The following is an 11,636-nucleotide window of genomic DNA, read 5'->3' as shown; positions in this document are numbered from 1 at the left end:
CACTTTCACTTTTCACTTTCATGCATTGGAGAAGAAAATGGCAACCCACTCCAGTGTTCTTGCCTGGAGAGTCCCAGGGACAGGGCAGGCTGATGGGCTGCTGTCTATGGGGTCGCACAGAGTCGAACATGACTGAAGTGACTTAGCAGCAGCAGCAGCAGAGCCTCTCAGAATGAGACCTGACCCAAAGGCACCACCTCTTTCAGCTTTTTATAACTTTTTTTTTTTAAAAAACTAATACGTTAGTTTTAAAAAGCGATGTAAACTGGATGTAAAGAAAAAGTTCAAACTAGTGACTGAACTGAACTGATACAAGAACTTAGAAAGTAGGAGATCCTGCACCACCTACAGTGGTGCCATGATAAGGGCCAGCCCTTGAAAGGGTTGAATGCTGTTCTTGCCACAGAGGGATCTTTTCCTAAAACTTGTGATCACACCCCTTCTCATAAGCAGTTCTACTTGTCTCAGAGGCAGTACATTAGATATTAGTGAAGTCAACATATGAGGGTGAAATATGGCTGTGGCACAGGCCATGAAGGAAGCTATGGGATCTAGGAGAGGCGTCCTGGGGCTATGCCTTAGTTTGGACGGCAGGCAGGTTTCCCTGAGGGTGACACTGAAATGCGCCCCACAACTGGAGTGCACACTAGGCGGAACTCTATGTACTTCATATGTGAAGCTTTTCAATGCACTGTGAGCTTTGGCTCCCGTGGCAGCAAGTTTTGCATAGGCCCAGGGTTGGAGGAGTTGCCAAAGCTTTTCACGGAGAATTCTAGTCACACAAAAGTGGAATAGTGAAATGAACTGTCACCTACTCATCAGTTGTAAACTCATGACCAGTCTCTTCAGCTACAGCCCCTTCATGTCCTCTCCTCCATATGAATTACGGTCATCAGACCAATTAATCTGTTAATGTTTCAGCATATTTCTCTGAAGGATACGGACTTTTAAAAGTGCCATTGAAATGAGAGATTAATATCAAAAAGTCAGTAGTGGCATACTTTAAAACAAAAAAGTACAAGTCACCCAGCTTGATGAACTTTCACAAACACGTTAAGCACAATTTTCAGTGTCTGCAGCTCCCTCAAGTCGTTTCTTAGCAGCTATGAGCTGGCTCTGACAGTGGACACATCCAAAGAGGCTGCTGAGGACACAGCGCTGGAGCCTGGCTGGGCTTCTTACTGTAGGATCTCTAAAGTCCAGAACAAACTGAGAAGGGTTTAGAGTGGGTAGTTCCAGCTTTAACACTTAAGTGTCAAGGACCCTGAGCAAGTCATGAATTTCAAGCTTCAGTTTTCTCATCTTTTTAAATGGGAGTTTAAAAAAAAAAAAAAAACTTCCTCACAGAGTATTTGAAATAATACAAATATATTTATTACATACAATGATATAAACGTGCTGTATATGTTATCTTTATGTAACGGTGGATAACAAAATGTAACATTTCTTTAGATCACCCGGCATCGAACTAAATTCTTCACATATGTAATTTCACATATTTGAAACTGTGCCCAGTATCTTGCTTGGCACTTAGCTGTAATTTTCATTCCAACATGGCTTTACCTTGTTCGTTTTGGAGCTGAAGGCCAGGGAAGTTAGGAAAGAGCGTAGATTGGCACAACACCCCCGTGGCAAAGCCGGGACTGGAGGAGTGCCCTGCCCTGTAGACCCAGCTCCCTCTGGCGGGCCTCCAGGGCACAGGCCTTTCCCGCCTGGCCGTTCTTGGGCCTCAGGTCTTTCCGTAGTGAACAGCTCCGCCCCTTCGAACTCTGCGGGAGTCCACCTCCAGGCGGTCTCCTCTAAGCCAATCCGCATGGTCTCAAAATAACGGGAGGCGGGATTAGGGTGGGGCTCGCGTGAGATTGGCAGAGCCCTCAGCCACGGGCCTAAGGAGGCTCAGAGATGGACAGCGAGACTATCCAACAGGCGTGAAGCCAGGGTCCGGCGTGAGCCAATGCTGCCGAGAGGCGGGGCTTAGTTGTGTGTGGAAGGGGCTCAGGGGATTGTCTCCGCTAACGCGGCGACGTTCGACGCGTGGAGCAGCTGCCGGAATCTTCGGGTGCAGTCTTCGCTGCTGCCATGAGCTACACAGGTGGGCCCGGCAGGGTTGGTGAGGAGAGGGGTCGGGCTCCCGGTGGAGAGGGATAGGGATGTGCCGGAGCCGCGCCGGGCTCGTCCGTGCCTCCCATGGGGCTTGGACACTGCCCTCTCTGCGGTCACAAAATGGCGCCGGGGTCCCGTCGCCTCAGTATCGCGCCCCTCACGCCTCGGCGTCTCAGTACTCTGTGCTGGCCACCTCGGGTCCCGGCTCCCGACCGCCCGAAGTTTTGGCTTCTGTCCTCTGTGTCGGTGGGCCTTGATTTCGGCACCTGAGTTCTCGCCTCCGTTCCTGGCCCGGCCCCCTGGGCCCTCATCGCCTCGGGTCGCCCTTTCTCAGGCCTCGGCCCTTCAGGTCGATCTGCGGACTCGGCCGCTGTCGCCATTGTCCCCCGTGCAGTTTCCCTGCAAACCCCGCGGTTGCCCGCACCCCGCCCCCCCTCGCCTTTACCTGCCCCAGGCTGGGAGAGGCGCCAGCCCCTCCTTGGAGCGGGGGTGTGAGTGAATAAATATATGAAGCGTCTGGGCCGAGTGGGGAACCTCGCGTCCTTAGGGACTGAGCCGTGTGAAGAATGGCTGGCTTCCGTGTTAACTCATTCCACAACTGTCAAATTCATCGTGGCGTCTGGGGTTGAATAGCCACTGACATACTGACGGGAATTCCTCAAGTGTTTTATAGAGTAGGGCAGACCCTAATCGGGAAACGAACGTAGTATGTGTTGTGGAGTAGTCAGTACCCTGAGGACCTTGTTCAATTAAGTGGGTTGGTTGGGGACCTCTGGTGAGCATTGAGCATTTGAGCAGAGACCTGAATGGAACGTGGGAGTTAGGGATATCTGGCCAAGGGGGCCCTCGATATAAAGACCTAGTGACAGGAGCTGCCTGGCGTGTTACGATCAGCCCGAGGTGATCAGTGGGTCTTGAGCTAAGGGGAGGGAGGGGATGATGAGATTAGAGAGGGAGCCATAGGATATGCCTGGGTGATTACAAATCATCCCTGAATGAATTCAAAGGCTGGCCTGGGACTGCTTTCGGAATAACTGAAGAGGCTTCTCAGCCAAGAGCTTCCCTTGTTAACAGGGCTTAAGCTTGTGTGGTTGCTGGGTAAGCTGCATTCTGCTTGGAATGTTTAGGACTGAGAGAGGAATCTGAGCCTCTGGGGCTGCTCCATAGGCACCTTTAGACGAGAAGGTAGTGTTAGCTCTTCCTCCTCCCGGTCAGGAGCTTGGCAAGAACTCCAGTTTTTTTAAGCAACCATCCCTTAGCCCAGTGGTTCTCAACCAAGGGCAAGTTTGCCCTCCAGGGGACATTGGCAAAGTTTGGAGCGTGGGATTCGGTTGTCATTTCTTGGGGTGGGAGTTGCTACTTGTGCATCTAGTGGATAGAGGCCAGGAATGCTGCTAAAAACATGCTATAGTGCAAAGGGTGGCCCCACCCTAAAGAATTATCTGGCCTCAAACATCAGTAGTGCCAAGGTTGAGCAACCCTGCCCTAGCCTTTGTGTACCTTTTCTAGTTCACCAGGGAAGTCAGTCTGGTTGATACTAACATACCTGAAATTGAAAACTGATCTATTTCACCAAATCTTATCAAGAACTGGAAGACAGTTCTGTGGTTATTAGGGACAGGACTGCTGAAGAAACCAGGGGATGACTGGTTGGGTGCTGTGGGGTAGCTTAATAATGATCCATTTAATTTCATAGACAAGGAAACTAATGTATAGAGGTCACAGATGGTCATGTTTGAATATCAGCTCCATATCTTGTAAGCTGTAATTCTGTGTTTGAGTTGGCAGTGAGGTAGCCAAGCTAATAAGGTTATGATTAGTTTTCCCTTGATCTTGACCAACTGAAAACCACAGTCGCTTTATAATGTGTGATTTTCCCTTTTAAGAAGCAGACCACTAAAGTTAGAGGCATGTAAGGATTTCCCTGGCAATCCAATGGTTAAGATTCCACTGCAGGGACACTGGTTCAGTTCCTGATGGGGGAACTAAGACCCCACATGTCAGGAGGTGCTGTCATAAATAAATGAATGAATGAATGTCAGGCATTTTATGTCACATTTTAGATAACTCTTTGCCTTTAAGGAGAATTTCTGGAGGCCTTAAAGCAAATGTTACCGTTAGTAGTAAGGTAGAAGGTGATTTAAAATGTATCTTTTTGATAACTTATCTACTTTTTTAACCTAATTTTTTTATGTATACTTGAGAAAGAAAGTTCTGTCTCTACCACTAAGGGGAGGAAGATAGGAGCAGTGGAAATATAGGACAAAAAATCCAGAATCAGATCTTTAAACAAAGGTCTGAAATGCTGCCAGTCTTTTTATAGGACCATTCATCATCTCATATATTTTCTCTGCGTTAGGAATGCACAGGTGGTTTAGCGGGGTGGCTCTGGCTTGGGATTTCTCATAAGGTTACATTTTGGATGTTAGTTGGGACCTTAGTCATCTGAAGGCTGAACTTGGGCTGAAGGTGACTCAGACTAATGTGCCTGACAGGTTGATGCTGGCTATTGATTTCTATACTATCTGGAGCTCTCCACAGGCCTACTAGAGGGTCCTTACTATATGCTGGCTTATAGTAAGAGTGAATAATCTGAGAAAGAATAAGGTGGACGCCTCAGAAGTTGCACTGGGTCATTTCTGCAATATCTTTTCGGTCAAACTGCCTCCTTTTATTTGGGAAGAGACAACATGATGTCAGAAGGCAAGAATCGTTGGAGGCCATCTTGGAGGCTGATTTTCACTGGATAGTAGAGGTTGGCGGCAACCTAACCTCTTTCCTATTGTCTTCTAGTTTTTGTCACTTACTATTATTTCTTCAAAGAATCCCCTTCTAAAAAAAGAAGGAAAATAATAAAATTGAGAAGCTTTGTGTGTTTTTGAGCAAAAAAAGATACCAGAGAGGCTGGCCAAGAGGGAGGGGCTGTGATACACAGTTATAAACACATTGTCTGACCTTTCAATTTATAGGACCAAAAATTTGCTTATTTTATTTTTTCACTCAGAGCTTATTTTTTCATTCAGAACTTAGTGAAGCTGAAAAATTGAACTAAGACAAGATCGATCCTCAGCCAGATAAGAATTGGTTCATAATTGGAGCATAACTGGCTAAAGAAGGTCCTGCCCTGAGGGCAGTGTTGTGGCGCAGAATATTAATGTAGAGAGGACAGAACTAGAGCTGAGTTTGCCTTTGAACTCTGAAGGTTTGATGCATTGATGAATTATCTTTCCTTTTTCTCAAGGAAGAATCAGGGCCCTCTCCCCTGAATATACATAGATCTTTTGCTCGATAGCTTTGATACTGTGTTCCAGTATGTATTCCTGTTAGCCTGTGGTAGGTTCTAGTTGCAGCTGCAGTACCTTCAGGCCGTATTACCTAAAGTCTAGAGTTGTTTTGCAAGTGGCACTACTGCTGAACAAACAGGTTTCCAGAAGCTAGTTGAGCAAACAGTGGAAAAGGCCAGTGTAAGGTGGTACTTACATTGGGAGCCTTCCCCACAGGTGAACCTTCTTTAGATTACTTTCGATGTTTTTTATGTATTATCAGGGTGACAGTTTGGGCATCTCAGGAAGATCCTGGATCCCTGGAGGAAATCCATGCCGTGTGCCCTCTTTAATTAGGGAATATAGGAAATGTTGGATTTATATGCTTCTGTCACCAGCTGTCTTATTCCCCAGTGCCCAGTTTCAGTTCCCTCCTCTGGGAAGTAAAGTGTGGATCCACTGATCTTTGTTTGAAACCCTTGGAGCTGGGTGTGTTTTGGAATTTCTAGCTTCAAAGGACATTGCACGACACCTGCAGTGGGGTTTGGGGCTGCTGCTGCTGCTAAGTCGCTTCAGTCATGTCTGACTCTGTGCGACCCCACAGATGGCAGCCCACCAGGCTCCCCTGTCCCTGGGATTCTCCAGGCAAGAACACTGGAGTGGGTTGCCATTTTCTTCTCCAGTGCATGAAAGTGAAAAGTGAAAGTGAAGTCGCTCAGTCGTGTCTGACTCTTAGCAACCCCATGGACTGCAGCCTACCAGGCTCCTGCGTCCATGGGATTTTCCAGGCAAGAGTCCTGGAGTTGGGTGCCATTGCCTTCTCCAGGGGTTTGGGGCAGCACCTTGTAATTAAATGAAGAAAGATAAAGAATGTCCTCATGGGTCAGTTTTTCCCAGAATGCATGTTGACACCACATTTGACGAAAACACTTGGTTTTCAGACTTTTTTGGACTTTGGAATTGGCAGGGTAAGGGATCTTGGCCCTGTCCCTTTTGTTGGCTGTGGTGAGGATGAAGCGAAATAATGCAGATGAACCTCTTAGCACCCTGCAGGAAAAACACTTGTTCAATGTTGGCTGCTGTTGCTGTCCTATTTGCTGCTATGGTCTTAAGAAATGAACTGGAAAAAAAAGAGAACTAGAAAGAGTGTCAACAAATACTTGAATGCCTGCCCAGGGAAAGGCACTTGGTGTATGGTTTTATTGTCAGCAAGCTACTGGAGGTGCTGGCTTTAATTTTTAGGTCATGAGTTGGATCTTGACGGGAACAGGCAAATGTTGCCTCTTATGGTGTCTATCATAATTTCAGTGCTAAGGGCAAATCACTTAAAAAATGTTTTAAAAGTGTAGATTAAAAGATAATCAGCATTTGAGACCAGTAGTTTCTGGTAGAAGTTCAGATTTTCCTTACTTGTTACTAATTCATTAGAAGTTGAGAAACAGTATAAGATTTGAGAAGATTGGAAATTATACATATAATCTATAATGCTTGTTCCATGTAAACATGCTAACCCCAAGTAATTACATTTAAGAGGTAATTGTAATACACTTTTTTTTTTAATGGGAAAATGAAAAATATATATAAGCTTTAGATTTGGGGGAATGGAATAGGTATTATTTACCTTAACATTGTTCAAAATTAACCCCCATTGTTTTTTGATTTGGAGCTCACCTTTCAGTGATTTGATATAAACGTTTTCTTCATTTACCTGAATCATTTGGGTACCCATTTATCAAAACAGGGTACTGGTTTAAAGGTTTAAAAATGTTTATCCAATTCTTCTGACATAACAAGTTAAATATAGCCTGCCTTTCCTTTGGTTGATATGTTCTGGAGGTGTTCAGAAACCAAAAGTTTTGGTGGCTTTCCAGTGAGGGGAGGGTCTGCCAGGCAGTCTCCACTGACGGGTAGTCTTAGGTCATTTTCATGTGGCTTATTTGGAGAAATTAACCACACTGTACGTATATTTAGGCTTTGTCCAGGGATCTGAAACCACTTTGCAGTCAACGTACTCAGACACAAGCGCCCAGCCCACCTGTGATTATGGTAAGTGTGGGCCCCTGGGAACTGGAGGGTGTGTGCTCTGCTCTCCAGTGGCGGAGCAATCCGCTGGTTTATTAGTTGCCTTTAACATTGCTGTCACACTGTCGTTTCCAAATGCAAACTTGTGTGAAATGGTACGGTGGGCTCTTAGAATAGCTACGGGGGGTTAGAATTGCCCTTTGAGGGCAATTGTGGGAAAGATGTCTGTTATTGAGCAAGCTGGAGTTCTTGGCTGTATATGATTGGTTCCTTTGACAAACTGTTACAAGTACTTGTGGCCTGTGACAAAGATGTAGGTTCAGAAAATCCCCTCGAGGGAGGGTCTGGGGAGGAGAGTGGCCAATCAAAGTCCAAAGGATTGGTGTGAGCAGAAACCAAGCCATTAACTTAACCCCTGGGTAGTGCATGAGATTCCAGTGTAGGAGAGGCTGCCTGTCTGAATCTAGATGGCTTTTAGAGACACAGTCAGGCTGGTAGGCTCCTCCCACACAGGGGTGAGAGAAAGTTTCTCATTGCTTTCTCAATTGTGGACAGACACACTGAATCTCTAATTCAGAAGGATCCATAGATATTCTTTTGGTATCTCTCAGCAGTCCAAAACTGCCAGTAAAGCTGTTTCTCTGTGATTTGTGACCGTGACCCTAGTTCTTTGTCATGAAGGAGCTTTCTTCGAAAGGTTTTGCCTTGATTATTGAGATGGGTAATTGGTTATACTGCCAAGGTCTAGGGAAAGACTGAGTCTACACAGTCACATTCTCTCAGGAGTCACTGATTAAGTGGAAATAAGTAAAACTCCCTAAAGGATTGTCAGATTGTCCCAGGGGAGAGAGAGACTTAAAAAAATGTTCTGAAAATGAGTAAGGAGGTATCAAATAGTTCATAAGGAGGAGAAACTTTGTTTGCATGGCTTCTCTGTCCTGCCCTCCCTGCCTCAACCCTTTTCATTAGGCATAATTCCAAATTACACATCTTTTTTGAACCATTTTCTCTCAGGTTTATATATTCTAGTCCAAAACATTTTACAAGATGTGCCATTTGCAAATATTTTCTCTCAGGCTGGGACTTATCTATTTGTTCTCTTGATAGTGTCTTTTGAAGAACACAAATTCTTCATTTTGGTGAAATCCAGTTCATCAGTCTTTTATTTTTGTTTGTTTTAAAAGTCTTTCAGCTGTGCTGTGTGGCATGTGGAATCTTAATTCCCTGACCAGAGATTGAACTTGACTCTTAACCACTGGACTGCCAGGGAAATCCCAATCTTGGTTTTGTTTTTGTCTTTTTGCACCGATTCTTCATTGCAGCACAGGAGCTTCTCTAGTTGCAAGATGTTTCTCTCGCTGTAGAACACAGGCTCTAGCGCGCATGGGCTCAGTAATTGTAGCACATGGGCCTCTCTAGTTATGACTCTCGAGCTTAGTTGCCTGACCAGGGTTTGAACCCAAGTCCCCTGCTTGCTTTGGAAGGCAGATTCTCAACCACTGGATCACCAGGGAAGTCCCCCCAGTTGTTACTGGGAAATTTATACTTAACCCAAGGTCACAAAGATTTTCTTTTAAGCACTTCATAGTCTTAGGTTTTACATTTATTTTGTGATTTTGAGTTAATATTTCTACCAGGTATACAATATAGGTCAAGATTCTTCATTACCTTTGTTGAAAATTAATTGAATGTATATGTGTGGGTCTGTATCTGGATTCTAATTCTGTTTCATTGATTTGCATGTCCTAAGTTTCCTCTAGTACCTTACTGTCTTGATCACTATAGTCAGTCTTGAAATTTGTGAATGTAAGTCCTCTAGGTTTATTCTTTTTCCAAAATTGACTTGGATATTCTTGTTCCTTAGCTTGTATGTATAAATTTTAGAATCAGTTTGTCAATTTCTATAAAAATTCCTCCTGAGATTTGGAGTGGAATGGTCTTGAATCTATAGTTTGGGAGAATTGAAATCTTCATAGTATTAAGCATTAAAATATGTGAACACAGTATGTCACTTCATTTGTTCATGTCTTTTTTTTTTAAGTGTTTTGTCGTTTTTGCACACAAATCTTGCACATATTTTGTTCAGTTTACAGCTAAGCATTTCATGTCGTTAATGGTATGAGATATGATAGTTTTCAAAAATTCAGTTTCCTATTGTTCATTGCTGTTATGTAGAAATTTGATTTTTTTTTTCTTTTTGTATGTTGACCTTGTAATAAGCCTTGCTAAGCTCACTTATTTACAAGTTAACTTTTTTTTCCACTAGTAACTTTTTTGTGTAGTTTTTTTTTTTTTTTTGAGAAGTTTTACATCATGTTTTGAAGGAATAGTTTTACTTCTGGCTTAAATTGTAAGACTAATATAACAGCATTTAAATAACATTTTGAAAAACAGTCAGCCAAGGTCCCACCATCTATACCTGTCAGCGTAGTTATTTTAGGTAGTTGCATATCTTACAGGTAGCTAGAATTAATGTTTTGTTGTGCTGTTAGAGCATTTCGTTGTGCAGCAGAAGGCTTAGTAGTTTATTTTTTTGATGCCTGTGTGATATCACTGAGTAGGCTGACCATAATGTGATTAACTATTACCTTAAAGTCAAACATTTACATGGTTTTCTATTTTTTGCTCTTTAAATATTTGCTACAACCAGCTCCTTTTCTTTACTTTTTTTTCTTCTTTCTTTTTTTGGTTTCCTTTTTAAAAACAAATTACATTCTTAAAATACTCTGTCAACTATGGTCTCATCTCCTCTGTGGAGATGAAGTGAATTCCAGTGTTCTTTTGCAAGGGAGTCACCAAAGAACACAGTGTAGACAAAGATTTCCCCTGAGGGGATCTGGCTGGGGAGCCCACCAGGGTTGCTCTAGGCATAGCAGGTAACACATAGAGAGTGCTTGCCTGCCGCTGTTATAGGAACCACCAGCCTGTGCTTGTGCTCAGAGTTATGCCTACTGCTGCTTCCTTTCTTTGTGCTTCTTTGCTGTTCTGGCAAGTCCTCAGTAGTGGAAGCCTGGAGTGGGGCAGGGACACCGTATTCGGAACTCAGGCATAGCCTCGATGGGCTGCCTTTGTCTCCCAGTCCTGTCTCTTTTTGAATAGCCAGTGTCCACCGTCCTGGTTGCAGACAGCCACGTGGCCAGACCCTTTTAGCTGCTGGGACTAAGTGTACATTATTCCTTGTGCGGCTGTGCCAGCCACTCTTCTTGCCTGTTTGAATGCCTCATTCACCACTCACTCCTTGCATGATCTCCACCTGCTGTCCCTTGCTGCTCTCTAATTATTTAGGGTCTGCTTTACCACACAGTGCTCTGGGCCTGAGGAGTGCCTGGGACTGCCAGCCTCTGTTCTGTGTGCTCTGAGCATGATAATCATTGAATAAACAAATGAATGAGAAGCCCCTGCTTTGGTTTCCCCAGCTGTAGAGGATTTTCACTTTGGGAGCTCTAGCATGTCCACAGTTGATTACTGTTCAACTCCAGGTCCTTGCTGGTTTCCAGTGTCTCCCTATTCATTTGTGCAGTAGATCGAGGGGAAACTTGAGTATAGGATCTCAGCTTGCCCCCACGCATGTTCACTCTGATTCATCTTCTCAGTGTATGCACTCTTGCCTTTCTATGGCTGGATTCTGTTGTTTATCACGCTGCCCTCTCGCTGAGGTTTGGTCCTCTCTCTGTTCTGGGACGAGTATGACCTGTCTGTCTGCAAGGTAGACATTGTGGAATAGGAGATAACTCTGAGGTCCCACCAGAGACACTGGGAAAGTGGTTGCCTGTTCTCATGCATTTCCTTGGGAAAGAATCATGCTCGACTCAGAGTTTGCACTTGGTCAGTTTTCAATGGCTTTATGTTTTCGAAGGAAAGACTTTTTCTTATGTGCTGTAATAAAATCCAAAGTACATTAGTTTATAATCCAAATTGTATTTTCATCAGCTCTTCTCAAGAGTGGCATCCTGTGTTTCCCTCTGCTTATGTGTTCCAGCACAGCACACTCACACAATTCAATGGCTTGATAGTTCTCCCTGTTAAGGCAGACATTTGAGGGAGTAGGGTGATTATTTTCTCTGCTCCAGATGGCTTTGTTGGGTGATCTGATTGACAGGATTTTGGAGTGGATATGAGCTCTTTGCTGAGCTTCTTTTACAGTGTGGAATCAGTGTGAGGCACCAGAACTGCTTGACTCTTCCTCTGATTGGTGCTAAGCCAAGGGCCAGAGTAATCTTCCAATTCTGACTTATTGTAGAAGCCATA

The 11,636-nt window shown here is 44.3% G+C and overlaps 1 protein-coding gene across 10 annotated transcripts in view; it reads left to right on the top strand.

Annotated features, from left to right (window-relative positions):
• Window positions 1,966–11,636, top strand: part of AKAP8L (A-kinase anchoring protein 8 like) — a 30,958-nt gene continuing 21,287 nt past the window's right edge. For 7 of the 10 annotated variants that reach the window (XR_001918367.1, XR_001918365.1, XR_001918364.1 and 4 more), the window contains exons 1-2: window positions 1,966–2,092; window positions 7,338–7,412. Coding sequence is in view for 6 of the 10 variants with exons in the window: in XM_018051306.1 (XP_017906795.1) it covers window positions 2,080–2,092; window positions 7,338–7,412 (88 nt within the window). In the remaining 4 variants the exon portion in view is untranslated. The remainder of the gene's footprint in view (window positions 2,093–7,337; window positions 7,413–11,636) is intronic. The other 3 variants (XM_018051305.1, XM_013965051.2, XM_018051304.1) reach the window with 1 other exon arrangement.

Source organism: Capra hircus, chromosome 7 (assembly GCF_001704415.2).
Source record: "Capra hircus breed San Clemente chromosome 7, ASM170441v1, whole genome shotgun sequence".
In the NCBI taxonomy this organism is placed as follows: domain Eukaryota; kingdom Metazoa; phylum Chordata; class Mammalia; order Artiodactyla; family Bovidae; genus Capra; species Capra hircus.
Note: the sequence above shows the minus strand (reverse complement) of the source record. Positions and strands in the feature narration are given on the sequence as shown.